Source organism: Rhinichthys klamathensis, unplaced genomic scaffold (assembly GCF_029890125.1).
Source record: "Rhinichthys klamathensis goyatoka isolate OS25496 unplaced genomic scaffold, OSU_Roscu_1.1 h1tg000090l_1, whole genome shotgun sequence".
Taxonomy (NCBI): Eukaryota; Metazoa; Chordata; class Actinopteri; order Cypriniformes; family Leuciscidae; genus Rhinichthys; species Rhinichthys klamathensis.
The window spans coordinates 6,723,598-6,749,405 of record NW_026606629.1 but is presented as its reverse complement, the minus strand read 5'-3'; the positions used below and the strand labels follow the sequence as shown (position 1 = coordinate 6,749,405).

At 41.4% G+C, this 25,808-nt stretch overlaps 1 protein-coding gene across 1 annotated transcript in view; it reads left to right on the top strand.

Annotated features, from left to right (window-relative positions):
• The window catches only part of dnah7 (dynein, axonemal, heavy chain 7), an 88,970-nt gene that overhangs the window by 24,683 nt on the left and 38,479 nt on the right, over window positions 1–25,808 (top strand). Inside the window, exons 29-34 of the mRNA XM_056251771.1 lie at window positions 9,233–9,331; window positions 9,465–9,713; window positions 10,222–10,371; window positions 13,717–13,899; window positions 17,352–17,528; window positions 21,098–21,229. Coding sequence (XP_056107746.1) covers window positions 9,233–9,331; window positions 9,465–9,713; window positions 10,222–10,371; window positions 13,717–13,899; window positions 17,352–17,528; window positions 21,098–21,229 — 990 coding nt within the window. The remainder of the gene's footprint in view (window positions 1–9,232; window positions 9,332–9,464; window positions 9,714–10,221; window positions 10,372–13,716; window positions 13,900–17,351; window positions 17,529–21,097; window positions 21,230–25,808) is intronic.

The window sequence follows — 25,808 nt, the reverse complement described above, 5'->3', positions numbered from 1 at the left end:
AGTCAAGTGAGTCAAGTGCCGCCGAGTCAAGTGAGTCAAGTGCCGCCGAGTCAAGTGAGTCAAGTGCCGCCGAGTCAAGTGAGTCAGGTCCCGAGTCAAGTGAGTCAAGTGAGTCAAGTGAGTCAAGTGAGTCAAGTGAGTCAACTGAATCAAGTCCCGAGTCAAGTGAATCAAGTGCCGTGTCAAGTGAATCTAGTGCCAAGTCGTGTGAATCAAATGAGTCGAGCCAAATGAGTGAATCCAGTCAAGTCAGTGTATCAAGCCCAGTGACTCGCCGTCGCAGGAGGAGAAGGAGGACTCGTTTGGTTCGCCAGGCTCCGGTGGGTGTTCCCAGACTCCTCGCCCTGCCGGCCCCGCCTCTGCGCCTCGCCCTGCCGGCCCCGCCTCTGCGCCTCGCCCTGCCGGCCCCGCCTCTGCGCCTCGCCTTTCCGGTCCCGCCTCTGCGCCTCGCCTTACCTGCGCCTCTCAAGCTTCGGGAGCCTTTTCCAGTAGCGGTTTCCAGCCCGGAGGCTTTAGCTTTAAATTTCCCCAAGAACTTTTTGGAAGGGGGCATTAGGTACCCTAAGAGGGCCATGGAGGTGGCATCTACGTGGACCCTTGCACTATCACCTACACCTGAGAGGGTCATGGAGGTGGTGCCTACATGGACCTTTGCACAACCACCTTCGCCTGAGCTTACCATGTCACTGGTCCTGTCCAGCCCTGTGCTCCCCACGTCTTGGTCCCCTGTTAAGTGTACTCTGCCCTGGTCCTGTGTTATGTGTACTCTGTCCTGTTCTCCTGTCACTTATGCTCCAGCCTGTCTTCCTGCCAAGCATGCTCCGCCCTGGCTACTTGCGGAGCGTGCCTCCCCGTGGTCTCTTGCCCTGCTCTGGTCTCCAGGCCCCAGGTCTCTCCATGGGCCTGGCCCCCTGCCTCTCCACGGGCCTGGCCCTCCATCCCATCCCCCGTCGACCTCCCTCTGGAGCTCTTAGGAGCGTCTGGAAGCCGCTCCTTAGAGGGGGGGTTATGTGACGATCTGCGGCTGGAGTGCCCGCTTGAGCCTCTGGAGGGCACTCCTTCCTAGTTTATTGTTTCCATTATGTTTCACCCTGGACTGATTATGGTTTATTTGTTGCACCTGTTTTAGATTGAGCGTCCCTGATTTAAGCCTGAGTTTTCCCTTTGTTCAGGGCTCAGTATTGTAAGTGTTTGTATGTGTCTCACTGCATCCTAGCGTTTTCCTAGTTTCCTAGTGTTTCCTAGTTTCACGGTTCCTGGACTCCCTGCCTGTTTCTGGTCTTCCCGTTTGCCTCATCCTTGCATTATATGTTTGCTGATCTGGACTGCTTACCTGGTTTTGACCTCTGCCTGTTCTCTCGTACCTGTTTCTGGATTGTCCTCTCAATAAAGCCTGCATTTGGATCACCACTGTCTGTTTCCACCGAGCAGTTCATGACAATCGGCTTATTTTTTGACATGCTTGCAGAGAAAGGCTTACCAAAACAAAATTACTGGGTTGTCACTTTTCACGTTTTCTGGGTTGGTAGATGCACCGGGACCCGATTATAGCACTTAAACACGGAAAAAGTCTTATTTTCATGATATGTCCCCTTTAAATATTTATTACAAAAGCTGTAATCTATTTCTTTAGCCTAACTGATTAAAGTCACAAGAGAACTACTCTGTAGGAATGTGCATCTCCATAACTGAGGCCGATGCAATACGCATTCGATGCATAGCCAACGATACGATACATTAAAGACACATATAAGCAGCTACCGATGCGATGCAATACCATTCACTACTATTACGATGCGGTGCGATCCGATTTCGATTCAATGCGATGCTATTCAATGTAATACATACAATGCAATGGAGAAAAATATGATGCTATGCAATTCAATATGGTGTCACCAACCCGTCGATCGCGGTTGACAAGTCGATCTTGGAAGCATTTTAAGTCGATCGCGAAGAGTTTTCAAAATCAGAGAAAAAACCCCAATATTTTTATTCATTATTATTTATTCATTTAAAATGCACCATGTATGAGCCTATTGTGTGTAGTAAATGGTGTCTAGGGGATGCGGAGGCGCGTGCGCTGTTACAATGCGACGTCCGTGGCCTGAATCTACAGTATAATGATGTGATTTGAAGAATCAGCTTTCATTTTGTATTAAAATGTGAAGGCCTTTGTTGTTTTGATTTAACATCTTATTTCATTTAGTAGCTATATGTTTTGGCTTCTGCTTAGCCACCATTTCTGAGTACTTCATAAACTTGTTAAAGCAATTCTGAATGACTCCCAACTGCAATTGGCCCAGTTCCACTTTGCCTGCCACTGTTATTAGCACAGAGCTACCAAAGGTCAGAGAAGTGAAACATTTCCACTTCATCTCAATTCCCATTGCACGCTCCTTCTCCTCTCTCCGTCTCACCACTTTTTGCCTGTGGATCAAAGCCAAATGAATCTGACATTGAATATAAATAGTGTTCACACTCAATTCAGCAGCACGGAGAATTGCAAATCTATGAAAAACACAAACTATTGAAATTAAGAAGAGCGTTAAAAAAACCCACGTGACCCGAGAGAATTCTGGGCTCCAATCAGTACAACTCTCTCTCTCTGTCGTGTAAAAGCACAGAATTTAAGAAAGCATGCATTTCAGATTAAAATGTCAATACAAATCTGCAGTTGTCATGTGTTATACTATAATTCTATTTGATTGCTAGACAGGCAGTCAAGGATTTTGTGCAGAGCACCGTAGAATATGCTCATTTCAGCATGATCAGATCCCCTGAAGCAAGGCCAGAACATGGTGACTTTCATGTTCATAGGTGGCCCTACCTGAGCTCATTCCTTGATCTTTGATTTATTACTGTTGCACTCATTTCATCTAAAAGCTTATTTAGTATGCACAAGGGACTATCCTCATACATTGAGACACTGAGAATAGTAGTGCAGCAATAGGGCATCAGCGAAGACAGGTCAAAGGAACAACTGCAGCACTTACACAATGTGCTTCGAGCAAGATGAATACTGTCTTTCCATTTACTCTGCTGTTCTGATACGACTGCGCCACCTGAATAAAAGCCATGTCCCATGTCCCTTGTCAGAGCCACACAGGCCACTCACTCCCTGCAAACTTTTAGGAGTGGCAGTTGCATTTATTTGGAGGAGTGAATCCCATCGTGTTCTGTGTTTGTGCTGAATAAAGGATTAACTCCTACTACATCAAACTGACAATGGTTGACATAGTAAACACGGCAGCAGTTTTGCATCTTGTGGCTTGAAGATGCCAACAGCTATTGACCAAACTAATGTTTGTGACCAAAGACGTTTTAATGTCCAGCAGTTGTTAGTAAACAGAAAAGGTGTGATTAAAATTATACGGTTATGATAGTTTGATTACAAAGTATATTTGAGACTGTAGACTTTGTGAGACTATAGTTTGAATTAATCTTTTTTCTTTGCATGACACATTGACATTACAGTTCAGAATAGCTCTTTCTGCATTATCTGAACATTGTATAAACATATGTTTCATGTGTCACAGTACAGAGGAGAGGCACTCAGTTAGTGTGTGTAAATGTCACATACTTTTGATTTTGCCGGCAAACATGTCCCGAATCCTTCACATAAAAATCAGTCTACAGGCTTTCATAGACAACCTAGGAAGTCGGAGAAGGTCTTGTTTTTTAAGTTTCGTTACAGGCTGTTCACACATTGGCAATAAATAAGCGATAAATACATGAACATTATGTATATGTATGACATATAGCAACATATAGCACCTTTAAGCCGTGGAGTTTTACTACTGTGCCTTTAAGACTATATAAACACCCTCTTTGCATGATAATGTGAAACAGCACTTTGGTACACTTATTCTTGGTTTACATTTATTAAAGTTTTTATTTTATTCTATAATGTTCTCTAATATCCACTTATAATGTTATTATCAAGTTACATCAAAAAACATAATAATTTAGACGTAATAGGGAATTTTCTATCCTGTTTTTGATAGGTGTGCCTCAGTCAAGGCTTGGAAGTAAACGGCCACTGAACGGTCACAGTTTTGCATATTAAAATAATTTTCAGCATCCCCACATTATTGTTTGAAAAACTTCCGATGTTGAAAAATATCTTGTTACATAGTGGTAACATTTATGCATATTACATAAACTTTATTTGCCACAACCAAGACTTAAAAAGCATAAGTACTTGGATTTATCACAGTTATAGTTGACTAATGATAACTTAGTGTTTTGTGTAAACAAAATTATGAATGAATGTACCATCGTTTGTTGCACTGTCGTTCTTATATAGGCTATTCATTGTTCATCCTTTTCGATAAAGTGAAAAATGTATTGTCATTTGCAGTGTTGTGTTTTAAATAAAATGAAACGTACTGAAATGTTTTATTGATGACAAAACAGAATATCTCTCTTTAACTGAAGCTTTTATTCAGGACTACAGCGATAACTGTACAATAACAATAGCAAAAGCAGTGTTCTCTTTGTGCTTTCTTTCGTATCCAGAAATCCCCCGCAAAGGAAAAAACAGCACATCACAACTTCAAAGTTTAACTGCGGCACTATTGTATAAATACTTAGTACATATCAAACAATCTGAAACATACAAAGCAATCGTGATGCATGGTAAAAACATTGTTACTCATACATTTGTTGCGGCATTGCTGTTGGATCCTCTAAAAGTATCTATGCTGGTTTGTCCTTATTTTTCACTGTCACTGGGTGGGAGTAGTTTTGAAAAAATCTTTTAGTACACATACTGTCTTTTTACACTGGGAAGTGTGCAGCTGATTTAACTGTTTGACATTCAAATTATTAAGAAAAATTGATTTTTGCATGATGTGGCCTCTTTAATAAAAATATGGTTGTCCTTACCTGAATTTTAAAGGTTGTATCAGCGATTGTGGGTGACGTCACTTCTGTTTGTGTTTGAAACGAGATCCCAAACAAACCAAGTTACCTCGCCCCTCCCTCCCGTTTCGTGCATCATGAAAAAAAAATGTATAGACGTGCTGGCTTCTTCTTCTTCAGCTCTGACTTCGCGTGCAGGCGCCATGCACGAGCGCAAAAACAAACAAAACCCGCCCCTGTCGGTGATTGGTTGGAACACTGTTTATTTTGGTTTTGAGTGGTGGTTGTACCCATTTGTTTTTGTGTGCAGATCTCAGAGCCTAGGCTGCCTACAGAGACGCGGTTTTTTGACAGCCTGCTTATGGGACGGGCAGGTAGCGGATCTTTAGGAAAGATTAGATGAATGTGATCATTTATGTTTGGGCCTGAAATGACTGATACAACCTTTAACACTAGAACGGCCACGACGGTCATTTTGACCGTTTTGAATTTTATATCTGCAATAACTTTGTTGAAAAAATAAATAAAATCCTGCTGGTACCTGACTTTTCCTAAAAGTGTCTGTATTTTCATTTAAAATGTTTTTAATATAAATTACACAAGGCAAAAAAACCAAATGAACATATTTACCTATTTCGGCCATAGACGGTCATATTGACCGCACTGAATTTCGCGGTATTCTTTTGTTACATTTCTCGCGGTTGACCTTTGTCTATTAGGAAATAATCAGAAGATTCAATTGCAAAATGACAGATATGTTTATTGAGAGCTGGTCAGATGCTGGGAGAGTTAAGGTGTATAAATGTCCGGTATGAAGCCCTTGGCAGCACAGGGACGCTGCATGAAGAACCAGGAGTGGTGAACATGGGATGACACACGGAAAACGGATACAGGCAGGGAACAAACACGCAGGAAAAATCCACAACGATCTGACAAAGACTAGGCGACAACAGTAACACTAAAAAGGGTCGAATCGCTGACCAGCTGCAGCTGGCGGGTTGATCAGAGCGGGCGTGCTGATCAGCTGCAATGATCAGCGACCACGCACACACGCACACACACACACACACACCACAAGACGAGAAAGGAGACAGCGAATTCATAAACCGTGACATTGTCTCTCTCACTGTCAAAAGAATATCTAAATAAGATACTTTTAGTTGTTATTATCTTGTTCTGAGCTATGTTGAATTGATAGGCCTATGGAAATATAGCTATCTGTTGTGAATATGCGATAATTACGGGCTACCGATATTATTATTTATAAATGTATAATTAAACTTTTTTAAATGTACAGTTTGGTGTTGTTTTGTTTTTAAAACATATCCTAATACAATAAATGCATTAATCTCCCAATTGGGTATTTATCATTAGATGTAGAGTTTGCAATCTAACGGTCAAAATGACCGCTTGTGGCAGTTCTTGTAGTTATGGAATTCTGGCACTTCTAGTGTTGTTACGATTTGCGTGGAAGCAAAGGCTGAAGTCGGATCTAAACGCAGCAGTAGACTTTAATACAGATTCAGAACAGACACTCGTGGTACGCACATTCAAACATACATTCAATAACTCACCATGAACAAAAGAGCAGACAGGATTTAAATCCACAGACGGGATGAGGGAACAAGACACAGCTGGGGCAAATCAGAACACAGGTGAATAAACTGAACACTAACAAGGAGCGGGAAAACTGGGAACAGGACTGAACCAAATACACAATGACGGGGAAAACTCAGGGAAACAGATACAGAACAGACATAACTATAACATTATCCCCCCCTTCCATAAGGCGTGTCCCCGCGCCGAATAAACATCAAATAGGGGCGGGAGGGTGGGCGCCCTGGAGGCTGACGAGGGCGTGGCTTGCCCGGAACAGGAAGCCTCCAGGGCGGAGCAGGACGTGACGGCGGCCAGGGCGGAGCAGGATGAGGCGAAGGCCAGGGCGGAGCAGGACGAGGCGAAGGCCAGGGTGGAGCATGGCGTGGGGAAGACCAGGGTGGAGCATGGCGTGGCGAAGGCCAGGGTGGAGCATGGCGTGGCAAAGGCCAGGGTGGAGCATGGCGTGGCAAAGGCCAGGGCGGAGCACGATGAGATGGTGGCCAGGTCGGAGCAGACTCAGACGAGGGTGAGGACCATGTCGACGTTTTTCTCCATGGCCCTCACGGAGTACCTTCTGCCCCCCCCCAAAAAATACTTGGGGAAATCCTCGGGAGGAACCTCCAGGTGGTAAATGGGTTCCGGGCAGGCCTCCCGGAGCTTGAAGGGCGCAGGCAGGACGAGGCGCAGAGGCGGGGCCGGCAGGGCGAGGCGCAGAGGCGGGGCCGGCAGGGCGAGGCGCAGAGGCGGGGCCGGCAGGGCGAGGCGCAGAGGCGGGACCGGCAGGGCGAGGCGCAGAGGCGGGACCGGCAGGGCGAGGCGCAAAGGCGGGGCCGGCAGGGCGAGGAGACTGGGAACGCCCTCCGTAGCCTGGCGAAGTAAACGAGTCCTCCTCCTCCTTCTGCGACGACGCTTCACTGGGCTTGATTCACTACTGAACGTACTTGACTCAGTTGACTCACTTGACTCACTTGACTCACTTGACTCAGTAGACTCAGTAGACTCGGCGGCACTTGACTCACTTGACTCGGCGGCACTTGACTCACTTGACTCGGCGGCACTTGACTCACTTGACTCGGCGGCACTTGACTCACTTGACTCGGCGGCACTTGACTCGCTTGACTCGGCGGCACTTGACTCGGCGGCACTTGACTCGCTTGACTCGGCGGCACTTGACTCGCTTGACTCGGCGGCACTTGACTCGCTTGACTCGGCGGCACTTGACTCGCTTGACTCGGCGGCACTTGACTCGCTTGACTCGGCGGCACTTGACTCGCTTGACTCGGCGGCACTTGACTCGCTTGACTCGGCGGCAATTGACTCGCTTGACTCGGCGGCAATTGACTCACTTGACTCGGGTTCGTCGAGGCTGAAGCGACGTGCGGGTTCGGAAGACAGAAGCTCAGCCTCAGGCATGTCGATTTCGGCAGGAAGAAGCTCAGGCATGTCGTGGAAAGCGGGCTCGACTCGGTTCACGTGAAGCGCAGGCTTGTGGAGCGTGGTCTCGGCTGAGCAGCTGAAGTGAAGCGCGGGCGCGACCGGGCTGACGTTAAGCGCAGGCTCTCGCAGCTTCTCATCCACGCCCACAGTAAACGGGGAACCGCTCCACAACAGGGCCAGGTCAACGTACCATTCTAAAGATCCGTGAGGACCAGGTTCGGGCATCAGAGACCGGAGTGGTTCCGATAATCCTCCGCGGAAGAAGATCTTCAAGCCGTGGGTGTTCATTTGCGCGAGATATGCCAGCTCAAGGAATTCTGCGACATAATCCTCGATGGCGCGATTCTCCTGGCGAAGACGGAGGATCTGGACATCAGGACTCCAGGTAGGCATGGCTGCTAGATCCTAGTGGGTCAGTTATTCTGTTACGATTTGCGTGGAAGCAAAGGCTGAAGTCGGATCTAAACGCAGCAGTAGACTTTAATACAGATTCAGAACAGACACTCGTGGTACGTACATTCAAACATACATTCAATAACTCACCATGAACAAAAGAGCAGACAGGATTTAAATCCACAGACGGGATGAGGGAACAAGACACAGCTGGGGCAAATCAGAACACAGGTGAATAAACTGAACACTAACAAGGAGCGGGAAAACTGGGAACAGGACTGAACCAAATACACAATGACGGGGAAAACTCAGGGAAACAGATACAGAACAGACATAACTATAACAAGTGTTAAGGGTGTGAATTTTCTCGTAGAATGCAGTCATTGACCTAAATAACCAAATAGTGTGTGTATACATGTAGATCAGGACAAGCACTCAAGACAGTAGTGACAACTTAATACAACCTAATTTACTAGAATGTGACCATTGCTCTTCTTAATATGTCTGTTGTGTGACAATAAGAATCCTGGAATAGCAAAGCCACAAAAAATCAGATGTCACACAAATGAAATAGGCAGAGGAGGACCCTGACCTTGACAGCTCCCACTCACTTTTCTCATTTTGCCAAATTTGAATAGTGTCTGCTTGTGTCATCTCTGCTGTTCTCAGAAATGAATATGCCTGTGTCATTTTCACAGCAATCTTTGCACCATCACACCCGAGACCGCACTCTTTTGCCATCTTGAAATTACTTCTGGAGACAAAGGCATGCTCTAAACCCCTCAGGTCTGAGTTGCAAATCACTGTGATGGTAAAGAATGAGCAAAGACAATGTGGCTGAATGCTGCTCTCCCCTGGAGACCCCGGAAAAGTGACAGCACAAGCAATTCTTTTATTGAGTGTCAAACCTCTTTCTCTCCCTGTGTTTAACATGTCACAGCTGAAGTTTCCAGAGGAGAACGAAGATATTCTGTTGCTGAGATCTATTATTGATGTTAACCTTCCAAAATTTCTGGCTCATGACCTTCCATTATTTGAGGTACAACATCTAGGACCACACATCAATATATTCTACATATACCACAAATTATGCATTCATTAAAATGTATATGTAATGCTCAAATTAATATTAACTAACTCACTAACTTCTCAGTCGTTATGAATCTGTCCAGGGCATCACTTCTGATCTATTCCCTGGGGTCAAGCTTCCGAAACCAGACTATAGTGTGCTGCTTGAGGCTATTAAGGAAAACAGTGCCAAGATGAACCTGCAGGTCACTGACTTCTTTGCTGAGAAGATCCTGCAGATCTATGAAATGATGATTGTGCGTCATGGCTTCATGTTGGTGGGAGAGCCCTTCGGTGGGAAGACATCGGCCTACCGTGTGCTCTCCGCTGCCCTGCATGACATCTGTGAGAAGGTGCTGGAAATTGACAACTGTTCACAAAAACTAGTGCTGCTCAAATAGTCACAGTGGGAGTAGAGCTTTCTGCATTCAACATTGTACATCTGTTACATAAGATAGGGCTTTAAACTTTTGTTCTTTTATCCTACTTATTGACTTTTTTTGAGTACTTTTTTTCTTGTACCCAGAGGATGTGAACTCCCAAAGTCTCAAATACTCCCACATTTCTCAAGCAGTTCCAAGTGGATGTGAATTTGTATCACAATACCACAATACAAACTGCTCTTTTTGCATAATAGAACGCTTAAAAAGTCTAGAACACTTTATGTTTTCATAAAAGGAAATGTGATTTATTGTGTTTCCAAAGAACAGACAACACATTTAGTGATGGTACTGCTATAAATCACTACACTGAAGCACATTCATACACATGCTAATATGACACGATTGAAAACACTGCTGCAAAAACGTGTGTAAGTATTGTATTATAATATCAACAGAACTTAACCTGTTTTGAATGCAGGGTCTGATGGAGGAGAACAGGGTTCAGATCACTGTTATCAACCCAAAGTCTATCACCATGGGCCAGCTGTATGGCCAGTTTGATCCCGTCTCCCATGAATGGTCAGATGGCATCTTGGCTGTCAGCTATAGAGCTTTTGCCATTTCCCAGGTAATATTTCCATTTCATTTATCTTATTTGTCCATCCATCCCACATCTATTCCACTCATCCTCTCTCCCTCCATTTATTCAAAACCTAATTTATTCAATCATCCATCCATCCATCCATAACTTCCTTTCATCCCTCTTTCCCTTCCATCTATTTATCATTTCATCCATCCATCCATCCATCCATCCATCCATCCATCCATCCATCCATCCATCCATCCATCCATCCATCCATCCATCCATCCATCCATCCATCCATCCATCCATCCATCCATCCATCCATCCATCCATCCATCCATCCATCCATCCATCCATCCATCCATCCATCCATCCATCCATCCATCCATCCATCCATCCATCCATCCATCCATCCCTCTGTCCCTTCATCCATACATTTATTCATCTATCTACTATAGTCACTACTAGATATATAAATGGCAATGAATGTTAAATTGTCACAGTTCATCAATCCGGGTGTTCGTTCTGAGGTTCTGTTGGTGTGTTTGTAGGCGTGGGGTTTGTGGGTGTGTACTGCCTGGTCAACTCACCTCAATATGTTTTCTCAGATTTGAGGGTGAAGTTTTGAATGCTGAAATTGAATTCACCCGTGGCAGGCAAAGAAGACATTTCAGCCGATATTAATCTCCCTTGACTTCAGTGAATTCGAACATATCATTAAGATATGGCCATGGGTGATCCCTGTCAGGAATCTCAGGATCATTGCTGGCAGCGAGAGCTGTACCTTCACCGGTTTCTGCGGTCAATGGCGAACTGACTGCTATGCGAGCGTATGCTGGCAAAGAGCTAGCGCGTTCTTTTTTTGGTTTTGGTTGGTTTGGAAAGCCAGTGTAATAAATGCTTGGAGCGGGCATGGGGGAATGTATCGGAGTAAAAAGTAAACTTTGTCTTTAAAATTGTAGTGGAGTAAAAGTGAAAGTAGATGCAAATAAAACATACTCAAGTAAAGTACAGATCCCCGAAAAAAATACTTAAGTAAAGTAACAAAGTATTTTTACTTCATTACTTACCACCACTGGCCCAATGGGACATGTTGTTACACAGACTTTCTGAATACATCAAGGACGAGATCTCCGCTTTGGAATTACCCACCAGGGTGGATAAACTGATTGATCTGGCAGTTCAAGTTGATACCAGACTATGTCGACGAGGTCGTCGGTCACAACGAGGCTGCGTGACTTATGCACCTAATCCTACTTTTTCTCCTGACAAGACCACAGCATTTCTTCCTGAACCTGAGCCCATGCAGCTCGGCAGATCTCGCTTATCCTCGCGGGAGAAGCAGAGGAGAAAGGAGAGGGGATTGTGTTTTTATTGTGGAACTGCTGGTCATATCGCGCTGCAGGGTCCGTTAAAAGCCAGCACCCGTTAGTAGGTAAGAGGTTACTGACGGGTGGGGTTGCACGGACTGAATCCTCTTTTTCTGCCACTCATCTCCCAGTGAGTTTACGCTTTCAGACTCTGAGTTTTGACTGTGAGGCTCTCATTGACTCAGGGGCTGAGGGAAATTTTCTAGATATTGATCTAGCTCACAGATTAAACATACCTATTGTGACACTCCCTCAGCCCATCTCTGTGGTTGATTAGAGAGAGTGTTGCAATGTTTGGTTTCTCAGAATCCTTTCTCCTGGAGCCAGAAACTTTCATGGGTGGAGTACGCACATAACTCCTTACCAGTGTCATCCACGGGCCTATCTCCATTTGAGTGTAGTGTAGGATACCAGCCACCTATTTTTCCCAGTCTGTAATCCGAAGTCGCGGTCCCCTCGGCTCACTCCTTCGTCCAGAGGTGCCACCGCACTTGGACCGCACTAAGGCTAAGGCCGATCGCCACCAGTCAAGGCCTCCCATGTAAGTCGTGGGTCAAAGATTGTGGCTTTCTACTAAGAATATTCCGCTCCATTCCGTGTCTAATAAGCTAGCTCCTAAATTTATCGGCCCATTCACTGTCACCAAGATCATTAGTTTGGTGTCAGTCCGCCTCAATCTTCCTCCAGCGTACAGGAGAGTTCACCCCGCCTTTCATGTCTCAAAATTGAAACCTGTCTTTCGTTCTGACCTTAATCCGCCAGCCCCGGTTTCCCCACCGCCGCGACTCGTAGACGGGGAGCCTACATATTCGGTTAATCGTATTCTGGACTCGAGACGGAGGCGACGCGGATTCCAGTACCTGGTGGACTGGGAGGGTTACGGTCCGGATGTTCTGTTGGTGTGTTTGTAGGCATGGGGTTTGTGGGTGTGTACTGCCTGTTTGTTGCTTAGCACCAGCTGATCACTCAATCAGCCTTCAGCTGCAGCTTATCACTAATGCTTGTTAGCTGTCTTTATCTAGCTGGAGTTGATTGTGCTTGGTGTCGGTTCGTCACTCTTGTTTGTGTCTCTCACACAGTTCCTGTGTCCTAGTTTTCTCTCGTCTCCAGATTGGAGTTGTGACTTCCAGATCGCACGCCTGCAAACGTGGCGTTTTGAGTATTTACCTGTTCTATCTGTCGTCAATAAAACTGCTTGCTTGCATTTGGATCTATGACTCATCATTGTGACAGAAATTCTCTGCCATCAAGTTAAAGACATCTCAAAACAGAGTACTTAAATTCCCACAGTGGTGTCTGCCTGAAACATGCAGCTCTTATATTTCTTTCACCATGCCTAACCTTTCACTAAGCCTAAAACTGTGACATATTTTACCCACTAACTTTAATGTTATTCAGAGTTCAGTCATACCCACATTCCCAAAGGATTACAGTTTGAAGCTTTGTTTCCCCCTGGCTTACGATAGAAATGTTTTTGTTAAAACAGTTGTTGGCGGAAGATATGGTAGATCAGTCTCTTTGGTGCAGCAAGAAAGTGAGGATCAAACCTAGATCCTTAATAGCTGTAATTGAGGAATAAAAAGCAACATAATAAGAGGAGACTGGTGTCAAATGTTTGCCTCACACTTAGTTTTATATTTGATTGCCACTGCTTTTTCTTGAGGCATTGAATGCATGTTTCAAAATCAGTGGAGAGAACTAGGTCAAAACAATGCAGGTAATACAAGCTTGTGATATGTTAAACAAATGCCAAAGTGTTGAAAATTAAATATCAATATTTTTTACAGGAGAAACTTTCATGAGAAAATGTTAGTTAGCCTCATTTTTCAATCAAAGCATCCATGGTTTGTCAGAGTTACACGTACAAATATTTTCACTTAAAAACTTTTAGAAAATGCTAGGAAAAAACATAATTGTTTGTTCTGCAGAAAAACATCTTGTTGGGTAGCTCCTATCTACAAAATGCTAAAATAAAAGATTTTATCAATGTGAGTCTGACTGTCCGCTGCCTCCCCAACAGAGTCCTGACAGAAAGTGGCTGATTTTCGATGGGCCTGTGGACGCAGTGTGGATTGAGAACATGAACACTGTACTGGATGACAACAAGAAGCTTTGTCTCATGAGTGGAGAGATCATCCAGATGTCCCCGCAGATGAGCCTTATCTTTGAACCCATGGACCTGGAGGTGGCTTCACCGGCCACGGTGAGATGACAGGCAAATGTTAAACTTACAAATAATGCAAGGTGTTTCAATTCAAAACTTTTCTGTAGTTCTATCATTTGGAGTTGGGAGTCTCTTATGGAATTAATTTTTAGAGCATTTATTTGATTTTTGTAAAATGACTCCTTCGTTTGCCAGTGCATCTTATAATAAGGAATGGAAAAAGCTTGTAAAGGTTATTTCATGAACCGTTGATCATTTATTCTTGCAGCGTGACATATTGTTCTTCTATTGGTCTTCTATTTATATACAAATTTGCAGGTCAGATTTTGCCAAACTTGAACTTTGTAATGCAGCCAAAGTCACATGAGCTTGCATTTCCGGTCTCCTGCATTCGCATGGAAGTCACTGGAACGATAAGTGTAGTGTGAACACGAATTTAGATTTTTCAGTTATTTTGTTATTCAGAAAACCATATGATTATAGTTATATTCTAAAGAGGATATTTTTTAATATTCTATTAAAGGGGTATTTTCAATTCACACATTGTATATTTATTTTTTCCCTAAGACTTTTTGCAAAGAAAAAATAACTGCACACTCTCTTAAGCACATTTATTACAAAACGTTCATGGCCCCCAGAATAATTTGTTTTGTGAATATCTTAAAAAACAAAAAACCTTTTCACTCTTGCTTCATGCATACTTTTTTTTCGTGTAGGTCTTTTACTAGCGCTTATGTGAAGTTTACTTAATTTATTAGAATGTAATTTCAATCTTACTTTAGCTCCGTGCTTAATCTGACTCCAATTTCAAATGATTATTAAATTTAGATGGTGTTTCTAATTAGGAACTAATCATAAATATTGGTTATGTATTAATTTAGATCTTTGATTATTCTGGGTGTCCCATACTTTCAATTATTCGCTCATTAGATGTTCATTCATTAGACGTTCAGACGTTTATTTACGTTCATTACATGGATCTTCACGGACACAAACTCTCCAGTTTGATCTTAGTCTGGTGCAGAGGGTGCAGGGTTAGCTATTACCTTTTAGTCGGTTGTCTACTCCTAAAAGTGTAGTTTATTTAGCCACTTCCATACAACTTGCTTAGTCAGTGACAGAAATCAAAAGATCTCAGATGATGTGCCTACTGCTCCGTTCATTCATGAGCCTTTAGTTTGACCTATCCTAGACACAGATTTGTGGAAACACCACAATCCACTTAATCTACTAGTCATAATGATTTCAGAAGAATACATAATAAATCAAATATAACATTTTCCGGAAAAAAAGTGTATTCATTTTCCTATTAGTATACTTCTTTTAAACTGAAAATAAGAAAGTATACTTTCAGTCTACTTTTTATGTACTTCTCAGAAATATACTTAAAATGTCACTTAAGTATACTTGACTTATACTGACAGAAAAGTATTTTGATCAAGATATACTTAAAAGTATAATTAAGTATTCTAAGTATACTTGGCTTGTAGTTGAGTTTACTCTTTTGATTGATTCGCCTATTAAATACTTTATCACATAGGTTTACATACCGTCTTATAAACTTACATTGTTTGAAAATATTGATTTATAAAGAAAACAGATATGTTCCTAATTCTGAGTATCTGGATTTTTGTGTAGGCTAGTCCACTGGTAGTGTACATAGGAATTTATTTCAGATCTACTTTACTCTTTCCCCTCCATTGACCCCTGAAGAGGAAACGACTGTGAAGCTTTGGGGGTGTTGATGGACTCGATCGACTCCATCTGTTTTTTGATCATTGTTCTGAATCCCATACGGATGTAGATTTTGACAAAAATAAACTTCCGTCGCTTGTTTCTAACTTTGGGATCGCTTCAGCAAGCATTTGCAATATATTCCAATAATATATTCCTGTAATATATTCCACCTACAACGGCAGGCATACACTTGCACATATCTATCTCTTTTAAATACAGTACAGTCTAAAAATGTGATGAAATTTGATGAAAATATATCCTCACATTTCCCAAAGCATTTTGTTATATCTTTATCAGAGGAGACATCTCTAAAACTGCCTTTGATGTTTTGGGTTGCAAAAAAGTAGACCATCAAATGGGATTGTCGTTGTCATTCGGCAAACCTGTCAAAAGAGGACTCTCCAATTCACTGGCAGTGCCACAATAACACACCCACACCACGATTTCCCCTCACCCAGCCTACTCAAGAATGGCATAATGATACGTCGCTGCTGAAATTCTTTCTTTCAGAAACACCAACGCGATTTCCTCCCCTTATATATCTCAGTGTCCTCCTAAGATGGCTTTGTATCCGACAAAGCTTTTGCCTCACACATCCTATCCTGAGGAAAGGCTCTTATAGTTATGAATCGCATCCTTTTTTGGCCTAGTGTGGGTAGAAGACTATGATTCAAAAGAATGGGTGATGATGACAGATTAAACAAGCGTGTTATGGAGACAGAAAGCGTGTGAGAATATCAAAGTGTGTGTGAACATCTGTGTGTTTTTGAGTTGTTTGCGACCGCCACCAGATCAGATCAAAGTAGATGCCGGAGATAGAGCCAGAGGGAAAGAGTGAGACAGAGATCAAATCTGTGTGAATATCGTGTCTTGCTTTGACAGAGAAATAAAGAGGTCTGGCTATAGCATAAGCACAAACCATTTCCCTTTGGCTCAAATCTGTCTCTTGCAGTTTCTCTCTTGCTCTCCTCCTTTTCATATATAGATGCATGACTCATATGGCCTGCTGCAAACTAGAGCAAAGTTCAATGAGAATTCAGTTGAACAAGCTAACATCTCCTCGAGGTCATGCTTGGCCCAGATGTCTCCTCGGGCTTAACACCTGTGCAAAAGCACGCAGTTTGCAATTCACGTACACCTCTACCATTCGCATGGGCCTTCCGTGGGAGCCGGTTTCTGACAGCTGTTTCCATCACGTAACCTTGATGATGTGCTATTCATCAAACCATTAAGCACAAAAGACCTTTATCTTTATGAGTAACCCAGTGCAGCTGCCGTGCAGATGAATAAAATGGAATTTATTTGAACTATGCACCATTCCAGATGGCTAAGTAATAAACATAAAAAGTTGTGTGTCCACATCCTTTTGAAAGTGCTACTGTGGTCACGAGTGCTGTTTGTGCGCAACTTTTTGATATTTACAAAGGAAGATGGTCATTTCATTGCCATCATCTAGTCAAATGTCAGCATTGTTGCTGCATTAAATTGATCAAAGTGATTATTACAGACAAATTCAAATAAATGCTTTTGAACTTTCAAAGAATCCTGCAAAATAAATAAAAAAAATCATGGTTTCCACAAAAAACATTATCAGCACAACTATTTTCAACATTGATAATAGGAAATGTTTTTTGAGCACCAAATCCACATATTAGAATTATTTCTAAAGGATCATATCAAGTGAAGCCTGCAATACATATTTAAACATTTGAACATATTTATCAAGAACTGGGACTTTACTGCTTTCTGTGCAGGTATCTCGGTGTGGTATGATCTACATGGAGCCTCACATGCTGGGATGGCGGCCTCTGATGCTGTCCTGGCTCAACACTTTGCCATCCACTCTGAGCTCCATGCACAAAGACCTCATTACTGGCCTCTTCGACCGCATACTGCCTGCATCTCTTCAGCTCATCCGCAAAGGCACTAAGGTACAACTGTAACTGTGCTGCAGATAATGAGCGAGTGCTTTCCCACTGAATTAAAGGCATCTTTAATATTAAGAGAAACAATTGCACACTCATTGAATTGATATTCTCCTCCTGTAAAGCACTTACAAATTATTTCAACTCGTTCCCTAATCTTTCAAGCTAAACAGGACACCCAATTTAGGACATGATTGAATACTGTATGTTTGTTAGTTTGAATGATTTTTGCTTTAAACATATCAACATGGGTGCAGTCATACCATGAATGGTGTACTTTTTCAAAGTGTCCATTATTGCACAGCCAGAATACTGGAATTTAGTTGCAGAATTTTTTACTCGAATACATTTGCATAATGATGCTAATTGACAACTTTCCAAGTTGAATATCTCTCTTATAATTCATCATCTTCTTTTATGTTAAATATTTTTCAAATCTCAATCTCAAATCAATAGTTTGTGTTCATTCATTTATAAATTACTGAGCACTTTAGGGGACATGGTGCTGGAAAAAATATGAGCTGGGTGGACATTTTTTTATTTCAACACTTTTGCATTCTCTCGCAAATGTTTTGCGTTCCTCCAAGAAACTTGCAAAAGAATTGAAATGTATTTCCATCACTAGTTTTTTTTATTATTATTATAAGAAGAGTTATAAAAACAAATTTCAACTTGTGACCTCTTGGCATAGAAATCCACTGATACTACAAAAAAGACACTTAACCCTCTGGGGACCAAGGTGTTTTTGGGGTCCTTGAGATGTTTTGACATGCCCTGACATTTGTGCTTTTTTCAGTTGCTTATAAACATATTAATGGCAAAGGTGTAATTACACTCTATTTAGCACAAACAGGGCTACCATAATATGTGAGCAACATGTATGTACATGTTTGTATTTTTGAGAGAATATTATTTATGCATGGTTATTGAAAAAACTAAAAATTAAAGTTTCTGAAATAAGGCCACAAAACACATATTGATTATTTCTTCACAAGACTTTTGAAAATTGTATCACATAGTCTAGAATATTTGCTCCAAAACTATGTGAGAATCATCCTGACTACTCATTCAGATAAGTCAATAAAGTCTTTTAGAATGCGTATGACGTGTTTAGTGTGAGAAAGCTTTATGCGAGGAGGCATGATCTCTCATTAATATGTATGGCATTTCACACCTGAGAAAGACAAAGACCCTCCCATAATGGCCCTATTAGGTGTGCTATCAGGCCATATCATTATGAGGAGCCTTGCACAAAGAATGAGGAGATTTAAAAAAGAATGGATTTTAGATTGTTTGGATTTATTTACAACACAACATAATCCAAAGATACACAACAAAGGACAAAAAGACAGAGGCTTGAACAGTCACACAACATTGTCCCATTTCTGAAACATAGTACATACCTGTCATTTCCAAGGTGTTTGATTTTTCATTTTACCATGTTCATGTACAGTCTCCTGTGAATGTTGAAGTCAGCAGGACTCATCAGTGGCATCTCGTCCCTGTAAAAAAATAAATAAACACCTGTGAACATGCTGATATCAAGATAAACTATATGGCTGCACGACTTTGGGCATGGATTGTAGATTTTTCTGGTTAAAATTGCGATTTAACTATATATATATATATATATATATATATATATATATATATATATATATATATATATACACACACACACACTGCTTAGAATAAGTGAACACACCCATGCTAAAGTTGACTAAAAAGAGGAATAAAAAATGAGGAAAACTCCAACCTTTAGGGACATGAATAATGTCCCTGAATTCTTTGTGAATGAATAATGTATCACAAATAATTAAATGTTCTTCTTTAAAATACAGGGTGCATACGTCTGGACACTTCTATGTTAAATTCCCATAGAGGCAGGCAGATTTTTATTTTTAAAGGCCAGTTATTTCATGGATCCGGGATACTATGCATCCTGATAAAGTTATCTTGGCCTTTAGAATTAAAATAGCCCCACATCATCACACACCCTTCACCATATAGACATGGTTTTATTTCAGTTAGTTAATAATAATAATAACAATAGCCTAGCATGCGGCCTATAAATCGTTAAAAAGGAACACTTCAGTACACTAGAAAAAATATATGGATACGTTTACTTCAAATATTTCCATTCGTTACAAACACAGTATTTAACAGTAAACATGTTTCTAAACATTATAATATTCACCATATTAGAGTAAACACTGATACTAGCCTAACATAAAGCTATGTTTTATTAAACATAAAAACATCCTCGTGTCGTACATGACATATATATTTCCTGCCTGTCTAGGCTATAGTTCATATTTCAACATGTTTCTGTCGATTTCATAAATTTTAGTCTAGCAACAGTTCAACTGGAATGTCAAGTGTATGCAACAATAACACTAACTAATATAATTCATAATACATTTCTTACCTTACATCTTTCTTGTCTTCAAATCGCGTTCTTCTTCTTCTGATGTAACTAAATCCAATGTAAGCTCACTGCGTGTCTTCCGAACTCGACGAAAAGCAGAGGACTGATGAAGTTTGGTGCTTTGTTTTTTAGGTAATGAGCGCGTCGCGTTACTTCGTGGAGATTTGCATATCAGTCTCTTTTGCGGGCGTGGGCGTGGTCAAATTAAAAATAATGAGCAAGCGTTTGAGAAACTGGAAATCTTGTTAGTTTTATACAAATTACTTAAACAGAGAAAATTTGTTTTCGTTTTGAATCAGATCATTTAAAAGTACAAACTTAAATGATTATAAAGATATACATTTCAGGCCTGGGTGAATAGTATTAGCTGAGTTTTTGTTTAAGTTTAGAGACGTGCTCAAGAAAAAAAGTTCAACGAGACGTAGAGGCAGAACGCACACCCTGTTTATTTTCTTTATTTTACAAAAGCACAAAGTTTCGTTTCGATTGTAAGTGGACACATAAAAAAATAGACATTTAACAGTTTATTTTCTCATATGTCTTAAGTCTGTATGACCAGAAATGATGGCGTAGTTTAAGTCTATTTTACTGCTATGTGAAAAAAATCTGCCAAAACGCGCCGGCGCGTTTGCCGTCCCCAGAGGGTTAAACAAAGACATTCTTTTTTTTTATATGAAACATAATTGTTACTCTAAGAGTCTGGAAGGAATAGGAAATGCATGTTCTCAATTAAGTACAGGCATTACATACAGAATTTCCTTTCCCAATAATCACAGGCTTCTGCAGTTAAGGGTTCTTTTGTGCTTACATGCTTGCATTGTGCTCAGAATGGGATAAAGCACTAATTATGTCCTTTCTTTTTAAAAAAAAATCACTTTCCTGACAGTCCTGTTTTGTCTCTTTTTGCTAACAGTGCACTTTGGTTATACAGTTTTTGTCAGAGAGAGTAGAGCTTTCTCTTGCCACTCATTTGCTGCTATATTTCTTCCCTTGTTTGTCATTTTTGTCTAGCCATTATTGAACTATTATTTATTATCTCACGTTGTACCTTTAAGATAGTTTTGTCCAGTATAATAGCACACCACCATATATCTTGCCATGGGTTCTTGGTCCGGACTAATGGAGTGTGTTTTGTGTGGGCATTCAGGAATTATCTCCCACGTCCAACACGAGCCTGGTGAGGTCTCTGATGAATCTGATGGACTGCATGATGGATGAGTTCAGAGAGGAGAGCCAGATGAAAGGGGTGAATGAGAGAGATGTCTGCTCCTGGCTTGAGGTGAGGAGATAACATGTGGAAAAAAAGATCAAAGGTAGAATGTTGGACACTTAATGCACTCAACGCTCACAGCTTTGCCTATGAAGCCGAAACTGATCCGCACTTCTGCTGAGCCCACACTGAGGCAGTTGGCTAAAAACCAAGCAAAACATCTTAGCAACCACATAACAATGTCCTAGCAATAATCCACAACGCATTAGCATCATGGCAGTACGTTTCACATAGGCACCACTCACATTTTCATCATTTGATCTAATTTTGATCAATCGTTATGTGCAGTTACATTAATTAATTGTTTATACAATATATCTGACACATAGAGAGGGTTCAGAAGGTTATGAATACACAGGAGAGATGCCTTATACTGGATATAGTGTATCTCAAGGATCTTTTCAATTGTTTGATTAATCGGCTTTCATGGCTAGTGAATACAAATTTTGCTTGTTTAGTTTCACTTAGTCCTCAAAGCATACTAGGGACTTTTTGTTTGACTGCAAATTCATCATATTAATTGCTTCTCACAAATGTCTTCGCTTTACTGCCCCGAGAGGTCATATCTTAAACCTCTGGGTTCGGCTATCGCCCACATCAGCTGGATAAAACATCCAGTTTAATAAGAATCTTGTACTTTACCTCGTCTTGCTGCGCTGTGAGGAATAATACTATCGTAATAATCCTGGAAAAGTTACCTCAGAAGTGCTGGTAGTTTCATTTCGAGGAGCACGGATTCAGCTGATGTAGTAAGTCATTTATTCTTAAGTGCTTTGTTCTAATCGCGTTATTGAATAGTGTCTGTAAACTCCACAAAGACTGTTTAAATATGAATTGTGTGTCTGTGTGTGAATGAATGAATGGCACAGACGCATGCGCAATGTTGTTTACTACAGTTGTACATCGCATCTGTGCATTCATTCACTCTCGCTCCTACATTAGTAAACGTTATTTTTGCATGAACACATCCAAACTATATTGCTATAGCCTACTGAGATTTGTTCTAATCGCGATATAGAACAGTGTCTGTAATGACAACATTTCGTTGACTAGTTTTGGATAGATTATAAAATCTTTCCTCTAAAATAGACATCAAATAAGCTTTTGTTAGACAGTTTCTGCTCATATGTTAAATATATAGTATGTTTTGTCAAAAATAAACTAATCAACTGTTATAGTGCTTGTTCCAATGCAAGCTAGGCTATATCAAAATAATGAATCCTTAAAGGGATACTTCAGGATTTAGCATTAAGCTTTGTATTAGTAGAAAACCTGTAGTATTTTCGAATTACTATGCTTTCCACCCTCATATCCCCCTGAGACGAGAGATTTATGTATTTTTTGTCTGGAAAAAATCCTCTGATGACACAAAAATCGTCATTTTGCGTCATCGGAGGATTTTTTGGCCAGGGGCTAAAGACTACAGTCAGTAGTAGGGGCTGTTCCGCATGTTCTCAACCCGCACATAGAGGGTGGGATCTCACTCACAGAATGTACACATAGTGTCAGCCATCTTTTTTTGGAAGCTAAGCTAGCAGGCTCTTGTTCTGTGGAGAAAGCTGAGTAGTAGGGGTTACCATTCTCTTTTTCCCGGACATGTCCGCCCGTCGATGTCCGGGATTCAGCTTTTGCTTTCTGCAGTCGCCATTCATTGTTTACATGCACACCTTTTGTTTCAATCTAACTGAATTCATTCCGATTGGTGAATCTGAATGTAGTGTTTGCATGAACGCTAAACAAGTGATCGGTTGATGTGCGTTTTAACATTGCTAAGAAAATTTCCGCTCCTCCGTGAGAGATACGAGACCGGTGCGTCTCACAGGCGTCTCATCAGTAATCACGCTCTCCCGCGGCCCTCAGTCTCGTCCTACTCGCCACAGTAAAGATAATGAATTGCGACTGTAGAACGCAAAAGCCGAATCCCGGACATTTTGGGCGATCTCGAAACACATTTTCGGGCAGACTCATCACGGAGACTCACTAGTAGCCTAGACTTGTTGTTTAACTACTGCGCTCTGTTACCGGTAGGCGTGGCCTCCTAGGGCAGCGAAGCAAGTGCATTCTGGGAGTTGTTGTCTTTCATCCACATAAGCCAAAAATACATTTTCTGGCTTTTCTCAGTCTAGAAAGCTCCAAATTCAAAAATAATTTCACATTTCTTCTACATAAATGACCCATTTTAAATACACATTCATCTTTCCAGAGGTGAAGTATCCCTTTAACTTTGAAATTTGTATGATAAAATGTATTGGCCTACTTTAAAAAATAATACTTTATAAGAGATTTATGGAAAAAGACAATTTTCTTTTCAAGATGTTTCCAACTCTAACTTTGAACCAATTCTATATAATGGCCCATATAGCCTATTTGAACAGGATTTGTTTCCAGGTATGACTAAAAATGTGCTTTTGACTTTCATTTATATTTTTATTTTATATATATATACACTCACCGGCCACTTTATTAGGTACACCTGTCCAACTGCTCGTTAACACTTAATTTCTAAGCAGCCAATCACATGGCGGCAACTCAGTGCATTTAGGCATGTAGACATGGTCAAGACAATCTCCTGCAGTTCAAACCGAGCATCAGTATGGGGAAGAAAGTTGATTTGAGTGACTTTGAACGTGGCATGATTGTTGGTGCCAGAAGGGCTGGTCTGAGTATTTCAGAAACTGCTAATCTACTGGGATTTTCACGCACAACCATCTCTAGGGTTTACAGAGAATGGTCCGAAAAAGAAAAAACATCCAGTGAGCGGCAGTTCTGTGGGCGGAAATGCCTTGTTGATGCCAGAGGTCAGAGGAGAATGGCCAGACTGGTTCGAGCTGATAGAAGGGCAACAGTGACTGAAATAACCACTCGTTACAACCGAGGTATGCAGCAAAGCATTTGTGAAGCCACAACACGCACAACCTTGAGGCGGATGGGCTACAACAGCAGAAGACTCCACCGGGTACCACTCATCTCCACTACAAATAGGAAAAAGAGGCTACAATTTGCAAGAGCTCACCAAAATTGAACAGTTGAAGACTGGAAAAATGTTGCCTGGTCTGATGAGTCTCGATTTCTGTTGAGACATTCAGATGTTAGAGTCAGAATTTGGCGTAAACAGAATGAGAACATGGAACCATCATGCCTTGTTACCACTGTGCAGGCTGGTGGTGGTGGTGTAATGGTGTGGGGGATGTTTTCCTGGCACACTTTAGGTCCCTTAGTGCCAATTGGGCATCGTTTAAATGCCACGGCCTACCTGAGCATTGTTTCTGACCATGTCCATCCCTTTATGGCCACCATGTACCCATCCTCTGATGGCTACTTCCACCATGTCACAAAGCTCTAATCATTTCAAATTGGTTTCTTGAACATGACAATGAGTTCACTGTACTAAAATGGCCTCCACAGTCACCAGATCTCAACCCAATAGAGCATCTTTGGGATGTGGTGGAACGGGAGATTCGCATCATGGATGTGCAGCCGACAAATCTGCGGCAACTGTGTGATGCCATCATGTCAATATGGACCAAACTCCCTGAGGAATGCTTCCAGCACCTTGTTGAATCTATGCCACGAAGAATTGAGGCAGTTCTGAAGGCAAAAGGGGGTCCAACCCGTTACTAGCATGGGGTACCTAATAAAGTGGCCGGTGAGTGTATATATACACAGTATGTGTGTGTGTGTGTGTGTGTGTATATATGTATATATATTGTCCTCACATTCTTTCTTGTGTGACACACCTGAATGAAAGGCTCATTATTATGCGGGACTTTGTCTTCTCAGGTGAGAACCACCTAATTATACATGAGGGGGTTGGGCCGTTCACACCCATTCACATATTGCCTTTCCAAACAAAAAAATGTTTTTCACAATTTAAAACAATATTGTTTTATGTGAATGATTAGGCAGGATGATTTTCAGATCATTTTGAAGCAAAAACTCTAGGCGACAACATTCATTAGTCAAAAGTCTTGTGGACACATATTTAGTATGTGTTTTGTGGCCTTATTTCAGAAACTTTAATTTTTAGTTTTTTCAATAACCATGCATAAACAGTATTCTCCCAAAAATACAAACATGTACATACATGTTGCTCACATATTACGGTAGCCCTGTTTGTGCTAAATAGAGTGTAATTTCACCTGTGTCATTAATATGTTTATAAGCAACTGAAAAAAGCACAAATGTCAGGGCATGTCAAAACATCTCAAGGACCCCCAAAACACCTTAGACCCCAGAGGGTGAAGCCGAAGGCAACTTTTGCCATTTTTTTTTTGTGTTGTCTGACTCTGAAGTCTGTCAATACTGTCTGCATTTCTCCTCTAAAGGTAATAATCTTTCTCCACCTGCTCCTCTGAGACGGAGATCATATCAGTGGATCAAAAAGTGCCAACATAGACTGGGAGTCTCATTGATTAGCTGCTAGTACAGGATCAATGGTTAGAAAATCTCCCTCCTCCCAGATAGGAATGACTTTATTTGCCGCCTCTCAGTTGGTCATCAGAGTTTTGCACAATCTTGAAGCTTTTTTTTTTTTAAGTGCCAAAGGAGCACAAAGCATTTTGTCTCAAATCAATAATGGCAATGTTTG